At 39.2% G+C, this 27,972-nt stretch overlaps 2 protein-coding genes across 3 annotated transcripts in view; one reads left to right on the forward strand and one right to left on the reverse strand.

Annotated features, from left to right (window-relative positions):
* The window catches only part of mrpl11 (mitochondrial ribosomal protein L11), a 45,885-nt gene extending 18,273 nt beyond the window's left edge, over positions 1 to 27,612 (forward strand). The window contains exons 2-6 of the mRNA XM_017474972.3: positions 1,584 to 1,737; positions 17,247 to 17,342; positions 25,734 to 25,827; positions 26,346 to 26,505; positions 27,387 to 27,612. Coding sequence (XP_017330461.1) covers positions 1,615 to 1,737; positions 17,247 to 17,342; positions 25,734 to 25,827; positions 26,346 to 26,505; positions 27,387 to 27,489 — 576 coding nt within the window. The 5' untranslated portion in view covers positions 1,584 to 1,614 and the 3' untranslated portion in view covers positions 27,490 to 27,612. The remainder of the gene's footprint in view (positions 1 to 1,583; positions 1,738 to 17,246; positions 17,343 to 25,733; positions 25,828 to 26,345; positions 26,506 to 27,386) is intronic.
* Positions 5,030 to 10,812, reverse strand: tmem265 (transmembrane protein 265). 2 transcript variants are annotated; one of them, XM_017474970.3, is made up of 3 exons: positions 9,581 to 10,812; positions 9,249 to 9,323; positions 5,030 to 6,835 (listed from the first exon to the last, which is right to left on the reverse strand). In XM_017474970.3, the coding sequence occupies exon 3, from the start codon at positions 6,831 to 6,833 to the stop codon at positions 5,817 to 5,819; it is 1,017 nt and encodes a 338-aa protein (XP_017330459.1). In that variant the 5' UTR covers positions 6,834 to 6,835; positions 9,249 to 9,323; positions 9,581 to 10,812; the 3' UTR covers positions 5,030 to 5,816. The 2 variants fall into 2 exon arrangements, with proteins under 2 accessions (XP_017330459.1, XP_017330460.1); XM_017474971.3 differs by lacking the exon at positions 9,249 to 9,323.
* Positions 27,613 to 27,972: the final 360 nt, after the last annotated feature.

The raw sequence follows: 27,972 nt of genomic DNA on the forward strand, positions 1-27,972 counted from the left end.
GTCCCTTTTGTGTGCGTAGATCTGTGATCTGTGGCAATAAAGCTTTAAAGCGGGTCCCTTGTGCCTGTTTCTACAAAGTGTGTTTTCCCTCTTACCGGGTGGAGTGTGTCATGGATTCTTATAACGGTTTGCATTGCGTTAATGTGACTATACCGTGACTGATTAAACAGCACTTAAGACAGTCTGTGGGTTTTGTATCCCGTTAGCCTATTTGCAAAGCCATTCTTCCATACTGATTTCACAAACGTGTAGCCCATTAATCTGTGTGTAAGGAGCTTAAAGTGTGTGTGTGTGTGTGTGAGAGAGAGAGAGAGAGAGAGAGAGAGAGAGAGAGAGAGAGAGAGAGAGAGAGAGAGAGAGAGAAATAACCTCTGTGCAAACAAAAGTTGAGGCCATTGCATCTTTCAAGTAATTGATCGAATCTGTCAATTGAATTCAGTCTTGAATGAATCCTCAGGCATTGCTCCAGCCATGCTCTAGCACCCTTGCTGTAGTTATTACTGTGCCTTATAGGGCCTGAGCTGTGCTTATAATGGATCAGAGTGAGAGAGAATGTGTGCACCATATAAGAGCCCTCACACATCTGGGGTTTTCTGTTTATCTTTCTATCCCCATTTCCGTTCACTGCTCTTTACTTTGCAACCATATTCACCCACACCAGCTCCACATCTGTCTTGGGCTCCATTCACACAGCAGGCAAAAGTGGCCCAAATCAGATTTACTGACAATCTGTTTTTTTTTTTTGTTTTTTTTTTGTACTCTGTTCAAACTATGTTTTCAACGTGGCTTATGTCTGGACAGATCGCACTCTTAAACTGACATTTGAGCAAGTGTCACGTCACGTGATGCGTTCAAGCTCGCTGTAAAAATGGGCACATTATTCAGCCACTATTTCGTTACTTTGATTCACGTCCTTGGTTTCTTTCAATTTCGCTTTTAAACTTTAACTTTCCTTTGACACCGCAGCAAACAAGTTCTCATATGGCTGCGTTCTACCTTTTCATTTGAGAGTGCTTCCAACACAGAGTGGTTGCGATATATGCCGTCTAATTTTGTTTGTACAGCAGCATCACCCCAAATCTCAGTGAGGTCCGTTACCTCACTAACCCCCCAATGAAATCTTCTTTCACTGTTATCATGTAGCTTTCCCTCCTGAGAGAATGAAATGATCACGAACGTCAAGTCGGATTGACGTAAAAGTCACATGTTTCCAATCTGCCTGTTCAGACAGAGGTCACATTGCCACATATCGGATACGTACCAGATTTCAGTACCACAATATGAAAGTCGCCCAAATCGGAATTGAAAACATCTCACTGATGTAAATAATTCGATGTGGGGTTGTGTTGTTTTTTTTTGCTGTTCACACAGCCATGCAAGTAACAAATCTGTCACATGTTGAAGAAAAAGATCAGATTTTGTCCACTTTTTGCCTGCTGTGCAAATGTAGCCTTAGACTACAAAGCAAGCATGCCTGAGAGATGGAGTGTAATACACTGTTTGCCTCTGGTTATGTATCGATTGTGGAGCACTGAATGTTTAATGCCTTAAATTAGAACTCAGCAAATTACCTTTGTGAACAGGGAGGCCGAGGTCCAGGCAAACACATAGAAGATGTCCAAAATATCCAAGGCAGCGAAAGCAGTGAAGAAGGTGGATGCAGGTGGTGTGATCAGAGCTATTGTTCGATCAGGACAGGCAGCTCCAGGGCCTCCACTGGGCCCCATCTTGGGACAGGTAGGTAGAATTTTTTTATTTTTTTTTTTGGTCCATTTCCCTTTGGTCTTTCTTCTCCACTGTCTATCAGTGAAACTGATGTTTCATATAGCAGTATACTGACACTGCCGTATAGCTGTTTACACATAAAACACCTAGTTAAGTAAGAGTGTAATTGAAACTCTAATGATGCCATTAAGCTTCTGTCTTTCTTAATGACAATAACCGAAGCCCACGTTCCTCTCTATAAAGGCACTTTTCCCTGGCCTCCAGAGTGTGCTTTCTAACATTGGGGAATGCGTTCAGCATTGGAAATGAGATGCAATGAGTAGCAGTCAAGCGACGCAATGCCATGTGTTTAAACTGTGTGTGTGTGTCAAAACATGGTTAGCCTATTCTTTGATGTGACAGAGTGTGTGTGTGTGTGTGTGTGTGTGTGTGTGTGTGTGTGTGTGGTAAACTGTAAATAAATTGTGCACAGTATCCTTTTAGCTTTAGGCATGGGCCCTTTAATCTCCCCGTCTTGCTTTTTTTTTGGTTTTCCTCTTTTCTGTCTAACCAGCCCTGACAGAGTAAACATATAGCGGTAGGCTACATGTCAGCCTGGGAGCAAACTTAAACAAATGAGAGAAATAAAAGTAGAACAAGAAAGGAAGAAGGAACTGACAAATTCAGCTGAGGTGAATAAATTATGATTCGGAGTCAAACTGCTACAACCAGATGGAGGATGGAAACAAAAGGTAGAAGGAACTGAGGGGTAAATGGCCACTATTGGTGTTTCATAAACTGTCACCTAGCCTGGAAGCAGATCACAGAATGTCAGCAAACATGCACAATGCTGTGCATGCTTAAATGGAATAAATAGGAATTTTGCTGCTTGATTTATTTATTTATTTATTTATTTATTTTGTAGTAATCTTAAATGTGGCCCATTAGGTTAATGCTCTACAATGAAAATATTTGCCATGGAGAATAAGGCAAAGATGAACACCAGAGTGATTCTCCAGGTTCTGTTTATCCCCCTCAGTTCATCTATCTCCAGTGAAGAGGCACGCTTAAAGCAATCCTGTTCATAACGTCGTAATGAATAACCTCACTCCCTCAATTTTGTCATCCTGGTTTGTGTTCTTTTCATCCATCCTGCAGAAGTAAGCCTCATGAGCTTGTGTATGAAGTTGCATGTGAAAATTTAGGCCATTGACAAAACAAGTAGCATTTTAATTAATTAGGTTAATAAGAGGTATGGTGTGGAGGCAGGAAAGTGCAGAGTGCATTAGTGATGACTGACGGAGCTTGAATGAAATCTCCAGTCCTCCAGGCCATGACTTACTGTGTCACCACCTCCTACCTAAGGCTTGTTGTTCTTGGTATTTCAGTCAGACACGCATGAGACTCGTGCCATAATTACACAAGCAATCATGCTGCTCTTTTTACCGAACATAATGATGATAATAACTGTGATAAATGTGGGGCTTTGAATTGAATCAGCTTTTATTGTAATTTTCTCCCCATATATTTGTTTCATGCCATTTCAAATGCATTTAAATAATCTACAGTGGATGATGATGATGATGATGATGGGCATACGCTGACGGTGTTTTCACAACAGTGAAATTTAATTTACCCAAACAGAGATGACGCATCTGTCTTTAAAAATGAACAAATATGTCAATGCAAATCCCGAAGACGGCATCCTGGGAGTCGCTGTAGTTCTTATAAATGATGACATCAGAGATTTGATCCAATTTCTCAGAGCTGTCTCATTAGTCTATATCCAGACTAATGGGGAAATTGGTTGGTGTCTAAAAAACATTTATTAAACGAGTACTAATGCTTCAGAGTCATGCTTACCACTACACAGTGTAGAGTAAAAAAAAATCTATGGTGAAAAGAATCGATAACCTTAGGTTTAATTGTTGCTCATAAGAAGGCACTTGGTTAATCTGCTGCATCTCTCCGCTATATCCTGTTTTTCTCTTGGGTCATTCCTTGCGTGTGGTGTGTTTTGAACCTCAGGACATTTAAAAAATAATAATAATAATTCCGTGATCATCTTTTTTAAATTGTGTGTGAAAACATGTATGTCCATTGTTCAGAAACAGTAATGTCTGAGGGCTGTATTAAGACCTGCCAACTTTTTTGTTGTTGTTGTTGTCTTATGTAATATGTTCAAAATAAAAAAAAGATGTATATGATGTATGAATCAGAAGATGGCAAGCACTGAAATAAACATCTAACAGGAGTCTATATTGCCAGTATATTGCTGTATGAATAGTCCTAGTTGTGATTATCACATTTAGTTTAACAATATGGCTTCCTCTCCCTTTATTTGGCAGTTTATAAAATAGCACTTGATCCAACACACCCTATTATTTTGGGTTTTTTTTTTTGTTTTGTTTTGTTTTGTTTTTTTTAATAAATCATTCACAGACAGTTACTCATGCACCTTAGTTAAGCCATGAAATCATAGGTTATTTAATCTAGTTCACTGCATTTTGAATGAGCTATTTTGAGTTGTTGAATTAATAAAATAATGCCAAGGGTTTTGTTAATTTTCTATGCTTTCCTGTAAAGAAAACATACCCATGGTTTGAAGCATAAGCTGACCGAACACTCATCTGCTACATTTACAGTACACATTAATTCATAGCTTTATCCATTTAAAAAAAAAAAAAAAAAAAAAACAATCTCTGATTAAGATGCTCTCTCTCCTCTGTGGGGGTAAAACATTTTAGTTGGCTTTAAACTGACAATACTATTAATTATAAATAGTCCCATATTTATATATTTAGTATTGGTCTCCATAGTCCCCCCCCCAATGTATGTACAATTAATAGCTTCATAGTTATGCCTGATGTCTGAATACCAATTTGTGCAATTTCTTTTTTTTTTTTAAATCCTTACAAGGCACACTTATAATCCACTACTATGCACAGTCTTGAGGAATTCATTTATTACACATCTGTTTTCTATTCATTGAATTCCATCCTGTTGGGAACATGGGCATAAGGTTCTATAAATGTAAAAATTACGTGAATACATCAAATGCTTACATTTTACAATGTATTAAGTGTCCTTTGGTCTATCAGGGCTGTCATGTTTGTTTTATGGGTCAAAAAAGCAATTATTAAGGTGTGAAAGATGTTTCAATTTCATGCATTTTCATCTATCACATAATCAGTATTTTTTTTTTTTTTTTTTTAAATAAAAGACTGCCTAATAACAGACTTAAGAACAGTTTTGTTTTTTTTTTTGTTTTGTTTTTTTTTTAAACCAGTGTTTATAAGCTAGACATATTAGCTCAACACACAAACATGTTTATGTAAGCTTTATTTAATAAAAAAAAAAAGTATGAAAATGCATAATATTTACAGTAATAAACATTTTAAAAACATTTAATGTGATTCAAATTAATTTATTATTACACCTTATATATATATTCCTCGCTGTTAGGAAGCACAGACCTAACAGCGTGGAAATATGAAGACAGGAATGGCTATGGTATATCTAAGATTAGTTATTGTGGTAGCATAATGGTTTGTATTTTAAATAGTTATGTCACACGATGAAATATAACTGACTCTGTGTAATTTGGCCTAACAGGGTAGAATGTGTATGATTGGAACATGCAGACTGTCATGATAAAGCATTGCAATGTAAAAAAATGAAGGAGTGTTTGTATTTAACCAGGTTAATTTTTTTTAATGCTGGAAATGGATGTTGGGAATAAACAAATATTATCTGCGTAAGACACCAAGACAGCGGTAAATGTTAAAAAAAAAAATTAATAATAATAATAATAAAACACAATAAAATTTTGTATTAATGATTTTCTATTGTATTTAAACATGGAAAGCAGTCTAAATGATTCTTTGCAGTTAAATGAAATATTTTTTAGGGATAGAAAAGGCACTGTATAGCAGAAATGACTCTCTTCATATGATTGTGAATTAGGATCAGAGTGCAACCCTCAATTGTAGAACGTGTGCTCACAAGATGAGTTATTACTTGTTTTTGGCCAAAACAAGACTGAAGGGATGACTGGTGACCAAGGATTAAGTCCGTCATTGTTGCGTATCCACAGTGGCTGATCTGTCCTTCTAGAGCTCCTGCGAAATGTAGGCAGATCCCAGGGAGCTGTCAGCATGATCCAGCCTTGTATGGCTTTGGCCATGAGTGCGTGAGAGTGTGTGGTCCCGAGTGGATGAAGTTGTGCCACCCTGCCCATGCTCCACTTGCTCTGCATCCATCCCCAAGCTCTGGTTTCTCCCTCCACCCTCAGCCCCTTCCCCCTGTCCCCCACTGTTACCGTTCCTGTGCATATCCCAAGCTGATCTAAGCTTGACAACCAGTGCCAGGACATTCTTCCCCACAAACACTGTGGAAATCCTTGGGTCCCTGTACCAGAGTACACCCACAGCCCTGAGTCCCAGCATCATCACATTGATGGCAAACAGACTGAGCCATGGGTACACAGCTTCCCTGCGTGCTCGCCTCAGGCCTGGAAGTGCCAGCTCGGTGAGTGAGACACAGGGCAAGAGAAGCAATAGCACATAGCAGTAGAAGAAGACAACACCGTCAACCCATAATGGGACCACTACACCACTCTGAGCCTCCTCCCACAGGCCAGCCTGTAGATCCAGCACATCTAGCAGATCTAGGGCCACCCAAAGGAGCCCGGCACGAACTTCCTGCTTCCTGTGTGCCGGCGTTACGTGCTCAGCTCCCGTCAGTACTAGAAAAAGTGAGGGCAGCCCTACAGAGAGCAGGAGAGTGAGGGTCTTGCGTGCCAATGGGTCAGCTGGCCGCCGTTCATGCCTGTAGTTCTGGCACACAAAGAAAAGCTTGAGCTCCAGCAAGGACAGGAATAGGAACCAGAGTGCGCTAGCAAAGGCACGCCGCGGTGACCGTGCCTCTGACGCCACGCCAGCTGACACAAAGCGAAGCGCCAGCAGGAAGCCCAGGTCACCAAGCGCCACAGCTGTGCATGCCCATGCAGCCGGCCAAGCCCTACTCCCACGTCCCAGCATGCTCTGTTCCAGGAGATAGAGGTCAAGCACAGCCATCGTGCTCACCGTCACCAGGGTGGACAAACACACCTGGGGTGAAGGTAACATGCCTGGAGCAGGACAAACAAGGACACTGTTAGAATACAATGTTGTATCGAATATCAGGAGATACTCTTAGAGGTTATAGGGTTTATACTTTTTAGTATGGCTCAGCATACTAATAAGCATAAAATTAGAATATGCTGAGGAAAGAGAATATTTACATGTTAGACATCTGCTATAAAATGATTCCCTTACATCCTGGTTGTAAAATGGATCAGATAAGCTATAACAAACTTGTATCTAATATCTGGGCATAATGCATGATTCAGTATTTATTTATTTATTTATTTATTTATTTATTTATTTATTTCTGTAATAAGCAGTAGACTTATTGTCCCTATAGCTATGTTTATCATGTCAGCTGTATTTGTATCTGTTTTGTCTGTTGATGTGCAGAATGAAGGAACAAATTGGACATACATGTGATCTTTGTTTGCGATTGGGTTGTGTGGGGTTTTTTTTTTTTGTTAGTTTGGTTGTTTTTTTTTTTGTTTTGTTTTTTTCAGTTTTCCTTAATTTTAATATACACAGACTGTATGCTATGCCCTAAGAGGTCAGATGAACCACTGGACACTTACTTTGTTTTACCTTGCTTAAAATGTGTCAATACATGAGTATAACCTTATCCATCCCAGCACATTTGTGCATTTTCCATGAGGTCACCCTATTACAAGTTTGTCTTGTTCTCAAGTCATTAAGGTTTTACTACTTTTTGCTTTGTCTTTGCATATTCTCAAAATTTCAGCGTAGGGAATACACTAATCACAGTGTTACTCCTTTATTTATCATGAATTAATTATGTTAAAATTGAGGTCAGACATGCTGATAGACAGTGTTTTGTTTTTTTTTCTCTGTGGCTGGACTGCCAGTATGTAATAAAAAAGAGCACTATTATTAAAATGGCTTTTATTTTCAGGGTCACTTATTTTTTTTATATAGCATTTTTACTGTGTTATAGATTCATATAGTCCACAACTCTACCAGACTATAACACAAGGCGTTATTACATGCTTGTAAATGTAATATAACGTTCTTCTTTAAAGCAATATTTCTACCAAGGACACTGTTACTCATCTTATTGACTTGTGGGGAGAAATGATTACAGTCTTTACGGTCCAATTGAATGTCTGCATCCTCAGCCAGTTGCGCTCTGTGGCCAGTTGTCTTTTAAAAGTCCACCAGGCAGCTTTAGGTGTTACAAGCTGCCGTGATCAGTGACCTCCTAATATGAAAATCATTCGCCTTTAAGGAATGTGGTAATGGCATCGTTGTGAGTACATGATCCACAGCTGAGATTAATTAAATCTGTCCTAATGAGGAGACTTGCACTGGATTAAAGTATTACATCCAACTACATATTTTATTTTTAAATATTCCAGTCGGGGGAAAGATTGTGTATGCTATAAGGTTTACAAAACGTGTGTGTTTTCTGAAAGAATCCGAGAGAACTAGGAACTAAACAGCGAGGGTCCTATTGGGAAGGGAAGGCGTGAGAGATACAGAGACAATGATTCATTCCCTTGGCTTTTTACAGACCTAATAAAATGTTAGTGCATGATGGTGATAGTTCATAAATAAGTCTGGGGAAATGAGAGAGGTGGTTAGTGACATGGTCAGGGATGAGACAAAAGGCACAGGAGACTGCTGAGGGTAAAAACATTGAATATCAATGCACAGGAATAGACAAATGTATTCAATCCTGGGGACCTGTAGAAATTAAATGCAGTAATACATAGTATGGAGGAGATAAAGAACATGTCTGGTAGATAAGCTAGGATTATTAGTCTCCTTGGTCCTCTGTGTAACGAAAAAACGAGTCTGCATTGCTGATATCTGATTAGAACTAGAGATTTCCAGCCCTGAAATGAAATGGGGTTTCAAAACGCCTGTCTCTGAAGATTAGAGTTGAAAATAGTATGTCTGATGATAATCACCGTGATCTCAAATCCGAGCTTTGCATGTCTGTCTGCTAGAGGTTGTTTTGTTTTTCCCCCCAGACACAACTTTCAACCTGTAATTCTGTTTGATATAAATATAGACATTTGGTTGAAAATCTTCCAGGCACATCAGTAGTGACCTGTTTTACCGTGAGTATGAGTAATGGCGTGGAAATTACACAGGTGAATATGGGTCCGCAAGTGTGAGCTTGCATGCATTATTTGAGGACAGATTCCCTGTTGGCCTTCCCTTTAATACAAAAGACTCGTCTCCGATGGACTGCTCATCACTGAGAAACTGAGGTGCTTCCACAGGTGTTGGACAAAGCTACAGCAGGTCTCCAGTTCAAGGACATGAACGCAACAATGTCCCATGCTGTTGGGTTGGTTTGATGTGTGCCTGACCGACTGAATCGGTCATATTCTCCAAATGTGTTCAACCTTATTAATAACCTTGATCTCTTGAACATCAAACTTGGCTTACTCCTTATCTTGTATCAGTGTCTTAGCCTGGATGGTCCAGCACAGAGATCAGTCATGTTTTGGGTTTGTTTTTCACCTGTCAAATTAAAATATATACACACACACACACACACACACACACACACACACACACCACTTTTAGCTAGGTCTTCTCTGCGGTGTACTTAGCTGTTATTAAGTGTAAACTTTTAATTGTAAAGTTGGAGTGGATAATGAAGCAGCGGTTCAGCCACATGAGCTGAAGTTTGTTGTAGACTATTATTGTGAGGAGAGCAGAATATTTACCAAAACTAAGCCGTGTCAGTGTCTGTATATCAGTAGAGTCGTACTTACCTTAAATTGTTGTAATCCGAGGTCGTGTTTTCAGTCGAATTCGTCCAGAACAGTTCAGTTGTTTGTCTGAAATGTCGCGGTCGCTGCGCCTCAAGCTCGCCACATACCGCTAAATCCAAAGAAGCCATTTAGGCTACACGCGAAAGAGCTCAATAGCTACATTGTCAAGCCACAAATCGCCTGCTATTCCGGTCATGTTTGTGGAAATTCTCCGGATTTTCCTCTTTTACTCTGTCCTCACAGTCCACGGAGCTTTTCCCATGAAAGCAGATTTGCCCCTTAGACCTCGCGCGAGCGCCTGCGGTTTCTGTTTAAGGTGGTCGCGCGTGCGGTTTCACCAGCTCCACGCGCTCTTCCGTTGCTCTGTGAAGGGCTCGACGTGGAGGGAAAAGTCGACGAGTAGTGCTGGGGATGCGAAATGTGCACCGGATGGGCTGTCAAAAGTTTCATTCGCACGATAAGCCGATGAAACGCTCTCACTAGCGTGTGGGAAAATCATATAATGAAGCGCGCGCATGGCTCGAGTTTATGATTGCGGCGTGTGATTTGTAGGCAGCCTACGTGCACTCGCTCTCCTCTCCTCACCTCTCCTCCTCCTCTCCTCACCCATTCCCCCATTTAGTTCTCTCTCTCTCTCTCTCTCTCTCTCTCTCTCGTTTTCACTTCTGGCCAAGCCACTCGAACTAGCAGGCGGGCCTGTTTGAATTGTCTGTGTATTAGATGAAGGTAGTCAGTACTCAGCTGTCTTCGTTTGTGTAATTACACTCTTATAACTGCAACTGCATAAGAGAGAGATGAGCTCCCAGGTTACTCTGTCGTCAGTCATAAATTAATGCATGTCCTAATTATTTTAGTCCCCGAGATGTTGCCAAGCTCCAGATTTTATTATTTTTTTTATTTTTTTTTACTGCCATAGCTTTTAATCTTTCACTCACCAGGCTCCTCGCAATTATACGTCCTAATTTGAACTCATTTTTTACTTTATAGGCATATTTGGTGGTGACCTTTTTGTTCTTTAAAAAAAAAATAATAATGCAGCAGCTAGGAAATGAACTGATGTTCAAACGTATTGCCTTTTCACAGTCTTGGAATAGTGCTGAGTTTATGGAAGGAGGTGATTTATTTTCAGATGTAGTTTGCACAGCATCATAGAAAGCAATTGAGCATGATCTTGTTATCCATTCCCTGGCTTCTTGAAGTGCTCTGGCATGTCAGTTTTCGTCGTCTTAACATATAAATTCATAAGGATCCTCTGACTCTGGCATCCTCTCTCTATATCTCTTTCTTTCTTTCTTTCTCTGTGTGTGTGTGTGTGTGTGCACCATTTTCTTTACAACCTTCCACCTCATCTTCTTGTAGTTGCAGGGGTTATCTGAGTGTGTGGTTTAATCAGACCCATGGAGAGAAAGAGAGGAGGCCAAGTCATCTTTCTTGTCACAATCATCTGTGTGCTTCACTGATTTTCACGGAGAGATTTTCTATTACCCAACTTCAGTTTTTTTTTTTTTTTTTGGCCTGCCCCCCTCTGTTGCACTCTCAAGCTTTCTGTCTTTAGTCCCAATGGGTGTATTTGAAGGTCAGTGAGCTCGGTCTGTCTTTTTCTCTCTCTCTCTCTCTCTCTCTCTCTCTCTCTCTCTCTCTCTCTCTCTCAACATTGGAGTAGAGAGAAAGAGAAAAGAAAAACAGGGGCATGGAGAAGTGGGAAGGAGGGAGTTGCAAATGTCCAGCATTGCACAGTCATCGCTTTCCTCCCTCCGACAGCAGCAGCGAAGTTTGGAGGGACGTGAAGGATAACTCTGGAGTGCTGAGGACCTGATTGCTGCCCAAATGTCCTCCAGCGCAAACAAGTCTCAATCCAACACTGTACTCACATACCCCATAGTCATCTGTCACATACAGGAGCAGTGAGCTGTCACCACACACACCTCATTTACACACAGATGGTCTACCTATGAAAATAGGGGAAGCCAACCAGGATTGCAGCTGTGATGCGTTGAGCCAGTAGTTTCTGAGTTCAATCTTATTCCTTTTCCGAATAGATTTGTTTCAGCAGTCGATCCAAAAGGTTTTGTTTCAGCAGTCGGTCAGCCAAGTGTTGGTCAGAGAACACTTCGTTTATGTCCAGTATATAAATATGTTTAATCAAGGATATCGATCATCTAAATGTTTTTGTTTTGTTTTTCAATCTTGCATCATGCCCTAGCGCATGTACTATACCTTTTTGATTTATATTGCATGAACCTTATTTGCTGGGTGCCCACTTCAGGTTTGAAGTCTTGTGCTGGAGTCATGGAATTTAATAGTCTGAAGTTAATCAACAGCATGCCACCCTGGTAGGGAGGAATGTGATAAGACAAGGGATACTGCAGCAAATTAAATTAGGAAAACAGGACTCAGGGTAATTAATGAAAGTGCCTCACACTGCACAGTTTAATTAACCCTGTCCCTGATTATGCCCTGCCACCCTTTGCCAGGGCGGTGAATTACCAAGATTCACATACATCGCGCAATTAATCCACTTTCCTGCCACAATTCCTCCATCATGCTCATGTACATGTCCTGTTCCACACGTTTTTTCACTCATTTTAAATGTCGCCTATAATAAATCTTCCTGTGCCTTAAAAATGGCCATTCCTCTGCTTCATCCTTGCAGTTTCACACATTACTTAACTGCCATATTTGGTTATTGTACCATAAATCCCACCCTTTCCTCTGTTAATATTTAGCCTCTAAACACTGCTCTGTGCTTCTGTCAGTTTCAAGTATTAATTGTGCTCCCTCATTCTCTCATTCAGGGACTTATTTACAAAAATAGCGTCACCCTTGAAGTTCTATTTACAAAGCTCTTTCAAAGTGATGTTCATGAGTGAGTGTGTATGTAAGGGTGTGTGTGTGTGTGTGTGTATCTATGCCTTTCATGATCTCTGAAGGCTACACTTGAATTACAACAGTAGGCAGTATGTAAGAGGCTGCAAAGGTATATTGCAGTTTATACACTGACCCCAGTTGCACTCCCATTCTTCAGTGTTTTCCTTTGTGAAAGCCATGACCCTTTAATATAGCTCCGTGGCTTACTGAAGGAACAGGCATTGAGAAACTACAAAGCGGGCTATTCTGAAGCTATGTGCTCTGGCCTAGAATTTCTGTTGCAGAATAAATACAGTCAAAACTATGCATCGTTCACATTTTAACTGTAAAAGTTTTAAATTATATAATGGATTTTGAAAGTTAGGCATTGCTAGTTCATTTAAATGATTTGATTTGCCATTGTCCCCTGATATATTATTGAGACGCTAAACTAATTTGCCTTTTGATACCCTTAAAATGACTATGGAAAACAGTTTTGATGCCAACTTGATCATTTTCTATTAAATTAGGTTACTTAAGTGACTTTTGTTGTTCTTTAAGTGCCATTTTTTCTGTGTCAGATGCTGGTTTTGGAGGTTGCAGGTATGTTACAATTACTAGGAGAAGAAAACATTTTAGCACCCCATAAAGTACAGCTCTTGTTGTTAAACCTTTTATTCAAACAAAAAAGGTGTGACAAAATAGCTGATTGCTTTTGTGGATTCCGGTATTGCAATTCACATTGATCTAATACCAGAGCAAATATTAACACTGAATGAAACCTTGTGCAAAATTGCTCTTTTTAAAAAATTCACGTGTTCTTGTCGGTATATGCATTTTAGTCGGCTCTCTGTATCCTGCTTGTTCAAAATTCATCTATTAGGATCAGTCCCTGTACTCCTAGAACAGAGCTCATTAATTCAGTGTTTGTGCTTCAAAGAACTGCTCTTTGTTGATTTTAGACTGGGATCGTCAAGGTGTTCGGGGAGAAAATTTGTTTGTATTGTCTGTACATATGACCACTGTACACACATTTATACATCACATATGCAAACATACAGCCTTGCAATATCTATCTGTCAATATCTAAAACATCTCACATATAAAATTTGTCCATCAAACACTAGTCAGCTCTGGAGTTATTGCCACATTCTTTAAAGATGAATAAAAAAGTTTAGAAAATATATTTGTGTTTTAAGTAGCTTAATTTTTACGCAAAAATTATGAGCAATCTATAACCTTTCATTGAAGAAAATGTGTTCTAAGAAAATTTATAATACCCTTATCCAAAAGGGGCAAAACCACATTTAGTAACAGCATTGAGACTTCTCTTATAATGCATGTTGAAATTTTAGAATGCGATGCAAGGAATCTGACACCGCTCATAGATATCCTCCAGGGTCTTAGATCCTCTCTTGTAGATTTTCCTCTTCAGCTCACTCCACAGGTTTTCAATGGGGCTTCGATCAGGGGGTTGGAATGACCATGTCATAAGTTTGATTCAGTGGCCATGAAACCACTTTTTTGTTGATTTGGATATATTTTGGATAACTGTGTCGCTGGAAGAGCTAACCACGAGCGAATTGTACCTTCTTAGCAGAGATAGCCAGATTAACATCTCTGAGAATTTAATTGTGTCCATTATGCCGGGTTCCCAGGTAACACAATTCCCAGGACTTAACATTGAGGATTCCTTATTTATTTATTTATTTATTTATTTATTTATTTATTTAGCTCCTATAGAACCCAGTTCCATTAAAAGTTACAGTAGTGAGCTCCAGGCACTTGCATTTATGGTTGAATGGAAAAAAAAAAAAAAAAAAACCTTTCTTTTGGCATATCTTCCACAGTCAGTTGGACTGAACTTTTTTTTAACCATCTTTACCAAGGGTGACGATAATTCTAGAGCTAACCGAATGAAAGTTTAATTCAGCAAGACAGTTTGGTGAAAGTTAATTTTGCCAAACTTTCCTGGAATGACTTTTCATCGAAAGATCCTTTACCACTGACCAGACCGGAGCTGAACGAAAGATGCATTTATGGATGTTTAGGGTCATGAGATATTCTGCCTGCCCTTTATTAAATGGCTATGTTGTTATGATCAGCAAGATTTAAAATAGTAAGAGCTACTGTAGGAATGTTGAGAATTTTGAGTGACTACAACCCTAGTGGACTTGTTCTTTTTGGTGCCTGGTAGTTTGGTAAAGAATCAGGTTAAGCAAAACATTAAAACTGTGTTTTGTTTTTTTAATAACAAGAGCTGGGGACAACAACTTGATTACTACTTTGTGTTAAGTTTAGTTAAGTGCCATTGTAAATGCACTTTACCATTTTTATGGTTATTTTGAAAGCATGGTATTCAGTAAAGTGGAATGTTTATCACTTCTTTTGCTGTGTCAGCATCTCCTATTACAAATTTCATCAGGCATGACTGTGAAGAATCTTCTTTTTTTAAGACCTGCTGTCATAAAGGATACATTATGGGAGTCTCAAAATGATAAAGAACTTTAATATTCCTCTGAAGTATTAAGGAAGTTGTCTAGGGGAAGCTAAATGCCCCCATCAAGGTGATGTAGAGCGGCCATTTTGTTCCCTACTACTCTTCTTTTATCAGTCACGATGGGGAAAAGAAAGGATTTAATTGGACTGCTTGACATCAGGATGATTAGATCCCTAGGCTTTAGCAGGCTGAACTGACAATTTGGCCAGAGCATCAAAGTGAAAACGCTGTGCCCTTTGTATTAAATACTTGGCATCTCTATGAACCACAGCCATGCTTTAGAAAGAGTGCCAAAGGTGATTGACTCTCCTTTTCACTCCGAGACAGTTTTCCAATCTTATACTGGCCACACATATGATAATGAAACATCCAGACATCTATTGTGGCTGCTATCGCTTGACTCGGCTTGACTGTCTTGTGCTCCAGTATGCTCCTGCCAGTATCGCATCTCCAGTCTCAGTCCCCTACAATGACGCTCATGTGCCTTCCTTATGAAACTGTCTGCAGTTTGTCTAGGAGATGATCCATTTTATAGTCAGATCTACATTCCAATTGCAGTGCTTTGCTTTCCTTTATAATTAAAAGGCAGATGGAAAGAAGTGGGACAGCATCTGTTTTAAATCCTAGACTCTTTACTGGAGGCTGATCGGATGAGTCTGTCCCAGTAACCACAAACTAATATTTAAAAAAAAAATGTATTTAATTAGGAAGATCCCCACACACAGACCCCCCCCCCCCCTCCCCCTTGTTTACTCAGCTCTGTTGTTTTCAGTTAAATGAGAGTTAGCTTAGATGCCACGATGGCTCGCATGAGATTGCTGTTAATAAGCAAGTCAGCAGGGAGACTGGATTCGGGCGCTTTTGTTTTGCATTTTATTAACGCAAGTTGTTTTTCCTCTTCTTTTTTCAAATTCAAATGCAACACACCATCCCCACAGTAATGCCATCTGCCATGAGGAAGATTACTTGCTGCCTGCGTCCAAAAGCATTTAACTCATCCAGACCAGTAGTATTTTCTTTGCGTTGGCATGGCAACGGCAGCAATTTTGTCATAGGAAAAAAAAAATGTCCTCAAATAAATCTTGCTTAGAAAATAATTTTTCTTAGCTGCATTATTGTAGGCCAGGTCAAGGCGATTTGTTGTTATCTGTTGGGTTTGGAGGTTTTCATTACTGTTCTATTGAAAGATAGGGTCAGCATTTTGAACAAATTACTTTTTTCTCATATTTTGACACCATTGAATTCATGAACCTTTATTATCATGTTCATGAATATATATTGATTGTTAAACAGGCCAAAACATCCATATTTAGTGTTGGATCTTGAGAAAGATAAACATTGTGGAAATAGCCTTGCAATTATCTTGTACAGCAAAGATGCTTTAGAATTAGTATGCATTGGGTCTTGCATTTTTGGAATATTTTTTTAAATCCATGCTCAGTTTTTTAAAATGATTGTCTGACATTGTTTGGCATGTCCGGCTGACAATAAACGATTTAGTTCAGACATTCAGTGTTTACCTTTATTGTAAATCTGATAGCAGGATAAAAAGTTAGTTTTAGTCAACATGCCTTTGGGAAGGTCAGCTAATAGCACTCTCTTCCCTGTAATCAAATTACTTATTAATACTGGTCTGTGAATTAAGACTCACAAATATGCACCCATGCTGAATTGAAGGAACATAGAGGAAATGGCAGCCAGTGCTCACTTAATGTCAGCTGTACATTTAGCTCTCTATAAGGCAGGGAGCAATAACAAGGATCTCATTTATCACGTCTCACAGGCGTGATGACTGCCATAGTCCACACACACACACACACACACACAGACACACACACACACACACACACACATACACACCCTTGCCTAAATGGACTCCTCCATTCTCCCACTCATGTGCCAACACAGGCAGCCAAGCATGCACAGGCACTTGCAGTGCACCAATAAGTTATTGAATGATTGACACTCACCATGCTGCCTTTCTAAAGGGTAATTGGTATTCCTCAAAAAAAAAAAAAAAAAAAAAGCCACCATGAGTTGGCCGTCAGAAATGTTCAGTGTACCAATTCAGATTTAGGGATAGGCGATCTGGCTGATATGACAAGAATATCATATTGCAGTAAATACTATGCATCACTATCTGTCTATATACATATTTTTTTTTATATATATATATATATATATATGTGTGTGTGTGTGTGTGTGTGTGTGTGTGTGTGTATATCACAATATCCATATCATATCGTCGTATTTCCTGGCCCTATTAAGACTTATGAATTTGTTTACAGAGTCTGCTTTCTTGTCTTTTTGTAATTCTAGAGAGGGATCCCAATCGGTGCATTCTGTAAGGACTTCAATGAGAAAACGAAAGACCTCAAAGAAGGCATTCCTCTTCCCATCAAGATCAATGTCAAGGTAAAATGTGAACACTTTTTTTCTTCTTCTTCCTCTTTTTTTTCCCTTTTCTTTTCTTTTTTTTTTTCTTTTTTTTTTTCTAATTTGATCCTGCATTGTCAATCCAGCCCCACTGTGTTGCACACTCTCCCACGTGACCCTGGTATTGTGGCAAATTATCACTATCTGCCTTTGTCCATATTCATTTATCCAGTTTATATGAGTCCTTGGAGAGGCTCATATATGGTTCAACCCACTTGTTATAAGCAGCCACTGATGCAGTATGAATGTTAACGCGTAGCTTGAAGCTTGCATGAATATTATGTTCAAATGCAATCATCGATTTGACTGGAATTGACTGTTTTGCACAGACTTTGGAATTAGTAGCTGCCGTGATGCAATGCACATAGATTTCACCTGGCCTGAACTTGCCTGATCTTCTTTGTTATAGTATATTTGCTAAAGACACTGTTATCATTTCAGCTCCTGGAGTTAATGCTGGTAATGTACTCGCTTCAGTGCTTTGTAGAGTAATGGAAGCAGCTAGACTGATTTGTGTCTTGGGTGCATTAGGAGAGACTTACCTGATGCCTCCTTTTTTTCTTTGTCTCCCCCAATGCAAGCATTGTGTGTCCTTCTCTTCTGCTTATTTTTCACCAACCAGGTAAAATAATATAATGGACGAAATGCAGCCTGTCTCAAGCTCCTACATAAAGATGGATTCATATGCGCAGTGCTGCATGTGGAATCGGTGCCAGATTGGCAGGCTGAGAGGCTCAATTCTTTCTTTTCATTTCTTAAGGGTTACTCATGACAAACTTCAGGGGTTGCATGGCTTACCTGGAAGCCCTTAAAGCAGGTTCTATTTTCATTTCTTTCATTTAACCGTGCTGGTTAAGCACTCTGTCTGACGGCCTCAGTGGAAGTTCTTGCACTGACACTTTCTGTTTTTTTGTCATCTCTTAGAGAGACATTTCATGGTCTAAGAAATGTAGGCAGGCATTATCATTAAGTAACATTTTACACCATGGCACTGTCACCCAATCCTTCTTGCATATCTGGAGAACAGTGAGAAATATAATATTTTGCTGTGAATAAGCATGTGTTATTGATCTTGTTTTGCTGTGACATCAATCTGGGGCCTCACATGACAAATGCTAGAGTTTTTGACATTTTCCTTTAGATTTAATCCCCCTGGGTTGTTGGTTTTTTGTTTTGTTTTTTTGTTACTGATGGCTGTTGTGAATGCCAAGAGGCAGGATAAGTCAGGTTCTGTTGTTTCTGTGGTGTTCAAAGTACAGTAGCAATGTTTTGACACAGCAAGGAGTGCTGTTCAGAGGCAAAGAGTGACTACAGTCACTTTCTTGTCAAGTTTTCAAAGTCTTATTCTAGATTCAAAGGAACACTTTATATCCACATTTTACTGTACAGCTAAAGAACGAAGTTGGATGGTTTAGGAAATTCAGGAATATCCTACCTGGAAATGTCATACTCATTCCTTTCTTATTTGCACTTCTGAGCTGATATGATGGCCTTCATGTTTTCTGCTGTCTCTCAGTACTTAAGCAAATTAAGTATTAAATCTAATATCAAACGATTACATTTTTTTCTTGACTTGGCCAGCATACAACGATATCTGCAATATTTCTTCATAATATTGATGCATACTTGTTAGCGCTTCTGATATTCCTCTGAGGGCTCTATTGTTGTACATCTACCAGCTTAATTTGCTGGTATAACGCTGACATGCTGCTAATTTGGTTTGGTGTAAGCCATTTTTCCCCAATTTGTGTGGTCAGAAATAGGATAGGACACTGCATTAGGTGGTGTGACCTTCAAAAGTGCCCCCCTACCCCCAACATAATCCTGTCCTATTTAATACATTGTGGATTTGTGAATAAATAATGTTGGTCACCCCACTTCAACTAAAATAGGCTGCATCACCAAACATCCGCTTTGTCTGAAATATTAAGCATTTTTTTAAGCATGTAAAGGTGCAAGAGTTGATATTTGTTAATAGTTGATTCTCCTTTCTTACTAGTACAAATAACCTAGAAAATATGTAGAACACGATTGTTTATTAAAAAAAAAATTGTTTAAGCAGTTACAAGTGTACTGTGTGTCTGAGAAAACCCTTTGGAAATGGAAGTGGCACCCCATCCAGGGTGTCCCCGTGCCTTGTGCCCAAAGTTCCCTGGGATAGGCTCTAGGCTCCCCCGCGACACTGTTTAGGATAAGCGGTATGGAAAATGGATGGATGGATGGATGGGTGGGTGGGGGAAAAGTTCAGTATAGTACAACCCCGATTCTGTGTAAAATTTAAATAATAACAGAATGCAATGATCTGCAAGTCTCATGAATCCATATGTTATTCACAATAGAATATAGAAAGCATATCAAATGTTTAAACTGAGGAAATGTACCATTTTAAGGAAAAAAAATAAGGTCATTTTGAATTTGATGGCAGCAACACGTCTCAAAAAAGTTGGGACGGGGCAACAAAAGGCTGGAAAAGTAAGTGTTATTAAACAATAAACAGCTGGAGGTAAATTTTCAACAGGTCAGTAAGGTGATTGGGTATAAAAAGAGTATCTTAGAGATGCTGAGCCTTTCAGAAGTAAAGATGGGCAGAGGATCACCAGTCTGCGAAAAACTGCGTCTACAATTTGTGGAACGATTTCAGAATAATTTTCCTCAATGTAAAATTCCGAAGACTGTGAATATCTCATCATCTACAGTACATAATATCATCAAAAGATTCCGAGAATCTGGAGAAATCTCTGTGCACGAGGGACAAGGGTGAAAATCAGTATTGCATGCCCATGATCTTCAGGCCCTCAGGCGGCACTTCCATTACAGAATCATGCCTGGTTTTAATGCAATCACTGCATGGGCTCAGAAACACCTCCAGAACTCATTGTCTGTGAACACAGTTCCCCGTGCCATCCACAAATTCTGGTTAAAGCTCCATCATGCAAAGAAGAAACCATATGTGAACGTGATCCAGAAACGCCGGCGACTTGTCTGGGCCAAAGCTCATTTAAAATGGACTGAGGCAAAGTGGAAAACTATTCTGTGGTCAGACGAATCGAAATTTGAAATTCTTTTTGGAAACCATGGACACCGTGTCCTCTAAACTAAAGAGGAAAGAGACCATCCAGCTTTTTTTTTTATCAATGCTCAGTTCAAAAGCCTACATCTCTGATGGTATGGGAGTGCATTAATGCATATGGAATGCGCAGCTTGCACATCTGGAAAGGCTTTCTAAAACATTTTAGTATGAGATATACACACACACTTTTTCACAGTACTGTACATACACTAATCAGCCATAACATTAAAACCACTGCCTAATATTGTGTAGGTCACCCTTGTGCTACCAAAACATCTCTGAAGCATCGAGACATGGACTCCACAAGACCCCTGAAGGTGTTCTGTGGTATCTGGCACTAAGACATTAGCACCAGATCCTTCAAGTCCTGTAAGTTGCGAGATGGGGCCTCCATGGATCAGACTTGTTTGTCCAGCACATCACACAGATGCTCGATCTGATCGAGATCTGGGGAATTTGGAGGCCAAGTCAAAACTTGAACTCCTTGACATATTCCTCCAACCATTCCTGTACAGTTTTTGCAGTGTGGCAGGGCGCATTATCCTGCTGAAAGAAGCCACTGCCATTAGGGAATACCGTTGCCATGAAGACCATGTACTTGGTCTGCAACAATGTTTAGGTTGGTGGTACGTGCCAAAGTAACGTCCACATGAATGCCAGGACCCAAGGTTTCCCAGCAGAACATTGCCCAGAGCATCAGACCACCTCTGCTGGCTTGCCTTTTTCCCATAGTGCATCCTGATGCCATCTCTTCCCCAGATAAGCAAAGCACACACAAGGGGGACCTACATGATATTAGGCAGGTGGTTTTAATGTTATGGCAGATTTGTGTGTATATTGTATATAAAAATAAACATCTACATATATTGATCAGTATATATTTTTGTGTAACATTTAATTATGCTCTTTTTTTTTTCTTTTTTTTTACAATTGTAAAATTGTTCAGTTATTGTCACATTAAACAGTGTACAGTATGCTTGCTTGTTTAATCCAAAATATTCCTCCATACATAGTAGCATGAGATGCCCAAGAATATTAACTAGCCATTTTACTATGAGTGACATTGCTTCCCCTGAACCCTGTGGTGATAAAATGTTCCCTGTCCCCATCACACATGAAAAAACGCTTTCATTTTGTCTTTGTTTAAATATGACTAACCGTGTGAATAATTAGATTAAATAAATAATTAAACAGCAATATTCCTTAGATGATTTGTATGTATCTTTCAGCCTTACAGTCTTCTTTCATCCTACACTGCTCTTCCTGGCTCATTCAGGACACCGTCCTTCTAAGAGCTATCACTCTTTCACTTGGGCTTCACTTGTGCTTTTAAGTAACGGCTACTTGATGCTGATAAGTTTAATTATATTTATCACCAAATATTTGGCGTAAGTGTTTAACTGAGTAAACGAATTAACCAAAATTGGTTAATTATCTTTTTAAGTGGGATGATTCATTCTTTTTATTATACTATGTAGATGCAAGAAGGAATATTACCACTTAATTGACTTTCTGCAGGCAACTGTGGCATAATTGTAAAAAAATAAAGAACAATTTTGAATGCAAAGAGCCATTTAACCATTTGTCTCAGGAATAATATGCAAGATTCATATGAAACGACAGCTCCCTCCACCATCTCCCTCCATCTGCCAGTCCATTTCATGCACACAAACCCATACAATGGCAGCCTTCCAGGCATGCAGAGAGGATTGAGAGAGAAAGAGCGAGAGAAATTTCATATTGTAAGTGATGTATATGGCTTATTTCTATAATTAAACAGCACCTAGAGCTAGAACAGTCTCAAATTATTTATTTCGTGTATAATTCTTAATCTCCATGTTTGCACATTCTCACTGTGGAAATCGCGTGCTTTTTTTCTTTATATATATATAATGTGTGTGTGTGTGTGTGTGTATATATATATATATATATATATATATATATATATATATATATATATATATATATATATATATATATATATATGTGTGTGTGTGTGTGTGTATATGTGTATATGTGTATATATGTATGTGTATGTGTGTGTATATATATGTGTGTGTGTGTGTGTATATATATATATATATATATATATATATATATATATACACACACACACATACACAGTCTTTTTGAATTATTGGGATACTACTAGTCTTGGTATTACCTGGTTTTGGATCAAAAATAAAATCAGCAGTGTTGCCTGTCCCTAAATTTTTAATCTCCACAACTCATGCAATCAGAACATGCACCTGAACTCCAGTACTCGCACTAGGCAGGGACTAAATTTGTGTCCTTAACTTGTTTTTGCTTAGGATGCACCGATACTAAATTCCTCAGCTGATACGGATAACCGATAGTTCTGCATTTTATGCCTTCATTTAAATGAATAATAATTAATTCCACAATTCTGAAAGAAATGCAAATAAAAACTTTATTCTCTCCATTTCCACAAGTTGTTTCACAGTAACTGGTCTCATAAACAGAAAATACATACTCTTATGAACATTAACACATGAACTAAATTCTGAAGATTAAAGTAAGATTTCTTAACGTACTGAATGTTATTAATTCATATTAACATCGACTGAATTCTAAAAAACCTCCTGTTAGTCTCACATTCACTCACCACAAACAAAATCATTTCCACTTCATCACTGAACATCAAACTGATAATATATAATATCAACATTTTTATATATTAACATTAACTGGATATGAAATATACTACTCTACAAATATATTTTTCTGTGCAATATATACTTTTTTGTCAACCCATCTTTCAACGGTGTACTGCCGCTTTAATTCGGCTCGAGCAACGTGGCAAAAAATGTAAAAAATTTGACTCAACGCCGAAACTCTCACTTCACTGCTGCAGCGTCCGGTGTAAAATTTTAGCAGTGCAGAGCTTAGAGCTGTCAAACTGCAGTTTTGTTGTCATTCCACACAAGACACATCATCTTTATGAAATCGATGTGTTTTCCAACTCTCTTTTGAGGCCGATGGCCCATAGCCTGAAAAATTGCTTTTACCGGCCAATACATCGATGCATCTCTAGTTTTTACAGTACTTCCATGGCGGACCTGTTGGCGTGCAATGCGTGTCCCGCGTGTCCACATTCCTGCACGGCGCGTGACCTGTGCGACGCGACGGACAGGGCTATCGAGAGCGCCACCTACTGGGCGAAACTAATATGAAGTGGAACCTTGACACGAAAAGAAGAAGACGACAGTACTTCCCTCTCTTTTGTTTAAGAACTATGTCTTGTTTATGTGGCTGTTGGAAGCACATGAGGTGTTATTCACTGTACAAACACTGCACAAAATGCAGCAGAGCGCCCGATGGTTTAATTAGAAATGGATGCCCAAAGGTTATATGTAGGTTTATACGCTTTGTTTGAGTTTTGGTGTTGGGACATTTTTTTTCCCGTGTGGTTATGAAGTGATATCAGATTACTTTTGGCAGACACAGCGACTCAGGAGTCACTATAAATACGGTATGCTTTGGAAACACATGAAAATGGTGTGTATGCCTTTCTGTCTCAGTTGTCAACTGAAAGTCTGAACAGGACTTTAAGGTGAGTCTCAGGCCCTGCTCGAAGAAGCCATTACCAACCATTTCAAGAAATAGATTATGAAAAAACTGTTTTGTTTTGTTTTTTGCTTTGTTTAATTTTATTTTCTTTTTCTTTTTTTTTTAAATTCATTTATTTATTCAAAAACATTACAGCTACTTTATAGTGATCCCTTGTCAGGAAATGGAAAAGATTTTAAACACATTACTATATGAACAAGCTAGGTTTTGCTCCATGGTACATGCCTCTTATGCAAAGCCTGGAGCTCTGTGGTGCAGTAGGAGTTCTCATTTGTTGTTACTGCATGAGTAATTTCACTGCTAGACCAAATTTTTTCCTTTCAAACATTGGCCCTGACCATTGTTCACTGAAGCCAGGAGAAGCTGTTAAATGACCATGTACCTTGGTACATGTTGTACACAACATTTATTTCAACTTTAATAAACTTTCCCTGAATCTTGCTTCCAGAAGCAGAGTGTCCTGCCTGCTGCACTCAATGTGTCAGTGTGGGATAAGTTCAATTTACTGTTGGACTGAGCTGTTCTATATCATAATACTTAACCAGGACATTCCACCTGCTGACCTTAATTGGCTTGATGGAATGAATATTCACAAATGATCATGTCTTATATATTTATAACTGTTACCAATAAAAAAAAAAAAATAATGAATAGAACTTATTGTGTAATTGCCCATAATATCAGATGAATATCTCCGAGCATTTCTCTTTGGTCTCATTGAAAGACTTATATATATATATATATATATATATATATATATATATATATATATATATATATATATATATATATATATATATATATACATACAGTAATGTATAATTTACTATATTTCATTCGTAACTGCAGCATTATTTGAGAAATTTTGAGTACTGTTGTGTTGCATTTGTCTTGTGAGTGATTTTCCCTTTATGCAAATGGCTAGTGAAGAAATGTCCTGGCGTTCAAAACAAATGAGGAAATAACAATAATTATTAACAGCCAAATGCAAAGCAGGCCCTAGAGCCCTTTTGTAGTTGCATGGATTAGGGGCGGGAGAATCGAAAGATTAGCTGGTCTCAGCTAAGTAAGGATCATTTTACTGTGTGGTTTAATTGACGTCGTTGGCTTCAGAGATTAGCTGGACGGCTGCAGTCGATTCTGGCTGGGCCATGCTGCCATGTCGGACTCTTGTGAATTCCCAGCGGTCCCATTAGGCTGTCTGCTCTATGCTCATTGTCTTTGATCCACTCTGTGATGCTTAATCCGTGCCTTAAAGCTTCTGTGGCAGCAGCCCAGACTAATGTGTGCGTGTGGAGCGCGTACATGTTAGCTTCACTGGACACATCAGAGAGTCTACAAAAGACTGTTTGAGGTTGTGAATAGCAATTCGATTTTTGCAGAGTTCACCTGCAGTTTGAGGCCAGAGTGTCACTAATAGCTGCATATTTCCATGGAGAGCGATGCCTTGCTTTTAGGGGTGGGCGATGGTCAAATCTTTGTGAACATGAACAAGGTTTTCCGTTTCTTTGAAAGTTGGTCAAATATAAAAGTAACACGATACTACAAGAAAGCACTGCAGCTGTGCTGACCATGTTTTTAGCTTATGGTCGATTTGCTTCTGCTGTCATTCTGTCTTTTGTAAATGCTTTTTTGTTTTGCTGACTTTAATGGATGAACTAGCAGTGAGCATCCCTCTTTTTTCTTTTTTCTTTCTTTTCTCCCTACAGCCAGATAGGACGTATGACTTGAAGATCGGGCAACCCACGGTGTCTTACTTCCTGAAACAAGCTGCGGGCATCGAGAAAGGAGCAGGAAAAACCGGTGAGTTAGCCTCATCATAACTTACGCTGTGGTCATACATCGTCGTGGCCTTCTTGCAGCTCCCGGCCGCTCATTTGTATGCCTCAGTCCCAGCTTATGTTTTACGAATGGACAGGCTGACTTCAGATTGAATTTTTTTGATTGATGATATATTTATGCTGAGCCATGCCAGAAGAGGCAGCACATTTATTCAGAGAAAATCAGTGGCAAAAAGGTGCTGCATGAAGGAAAGAGAATTGTAAATTCTGCCTCATTTTCTTATGTTCAAGTCTGCTTCAATTATACCCTCTCTTAACAGCTGCTCTTTTAATACCCACTCTTCTTCTTTCCTTCTGACTGCTTGCAAGTTTTCTCTTCCTTCCACTGCACCCCTCCTTTCCAGTACTCCGGTTCTGTTCTCACTCTCACACTGTTACACTTTCATGCTTTTGCGCTCTAGGGTTTGGTTTTTTCCCCCCTACTTTTCCTCCATGTCTGAGTCTATCTCTTCATCTCTGTGCCTCTGTTGTTCTCTCTAGGGCATGAGACGGCTGGTATGGTGTCTGTTAGGGCGGTGTACGAGATAGCACAGGTCAAGGCACAGGACGAGTGCTTCAAGCTGCAGGACGCCTCCATGCAGAACGTAGTCAAGAGCATCATCGGTTCAGCCAGATCACTCGGCATCAAAGTTGTCAACGAGTGAGAAACCCAATTCCACCTCTCGCCATGTTGCACACTGACACATAAGTGTATCACATATGCAAGACTTCATACAGGCAGCACATCCTTCCCACTTTCATAAAAAATTCCATTAAGATTAAAACATTAAAGTTAGTATTAGGCATGGGGATGCATATTAACACATTTTTATTCAGCTCATTAAGAAAACTTTTAAAAATATATATATTTTTGTCAACATAGATCAATCATATTGCCACCCTTGAAAACTCTTCAGATTTGTGTTTCGTCGTCGTATGAAATTTTCTGTGCTCCCTAGTGTATAGCTGAGGTTTCAACTCCGTATGCAAGCCTGTCTAGTTTTTAGTTTAAAAATGCATTTTTTTTAGTTGTCATAATTAAGTAAAGATGAGAACCCTCAGTGATAGCTAGGTAATAGCTTTATGCACATATTTATAGCCAAAGATTTATTTATTTTTAACCTCCTGGCAAAGCTGGTTTCTGTTAACTGATGTACAAACAACAATTTTAAATGGCCTTATGCCAATGTGATTTATTAGCATTTTGGAACGGGTATGAGAATGGGACCTCATTACATTAGTTAACTAGGTCTCAGATGTCTCAAAGATGTCATTGTTGCTCCTGGCTGAATGAACCTTGTCACTAAAGCATATCCAGCCTTGACTCATCATGCATGCGTGAAAGACATTTGTTCTGCATTTCAATGACCTGAAGAGAATTTTGAAATTCTAATGTAATGCTGATGTATCTCTCAATCCCTCCCCCCACCCCCCTCCCTTCTCTTTCTCTCATTCTCCACCTCCTGTCTCTGTACCCTCCTCTCTTCTTGCGGTATGTCTTATGGTTGCTCCCTCACTCCTCTCTTGTCATCGCTCTGTCAGCTTGTCACCCGAAGACTACGGCGAGTTTCTCCGACAGCGCGAAGAAAGACTGAAGGAGGAGGCAGCAGCTACCATGGAGGCAGCCACAGGAAAAAAGAAATAAAAATAATCCCACTGTATCTGCCTGTTGTTTATATTCCATGTCAATACACCCCTGCATTGTGCAGACAACGGAAAACCTGAATTTACACAAGGCCCCCTTTGGTAATAAAATAAATTTATATAACCTCCGCTGTATTCCTAGTAGTTACTGAACCTCTAGCTCTCATAACACTTTTTCCCTTCCCCTGTCTCTCTTGCTCTCTTTTGATCTTTTTCTGTTTATTTCTTCACTTGCCCTTTCTGTGGATGTCTCTCCGTCCCACTTGTATGTCAGGTGCAACGGTTAGGAGTGGAACAGTATGAAAAATTCAAGTGTAAGTTCAGCACTGGCAACTTTATTAGGAACATCATACTGATACAGGCTAGGACCCATCCATGCTCTCAGAACAGGCACAATTCTTCCTGGCATGTATTCTGCAAAGCGAAACATTCCTTTGAGATTTTGGTCCATCTCGATGTGTTGTATTCGCACATATCAGATTTG

This window comes from Ictalurus punctatus, chromosome 8, assembly GCF_001660625.3.
Source record: "Ictalurus punctatus breed USDA103 chromosome 8, Coco_2.0, whole genome shotgun sequence".
NCBI classification, from domain to species: domain Eukaryota; kingdom Metazoa; phylum Chordata; class Actinopteri; order Siluriformes; family Ictaluridae; genus Ictalurus; species Ictalurus punctatus.

Excerpts from the sequence above, each read along its gene's own strand:
- tmem265 (XM_017474971.3), bottom strand. The coding sequence starts at position 6,833 with ATGTTACCTTCACCCCAGGTGTGTTTGTCCACCCTGGTGACGGTGAGC.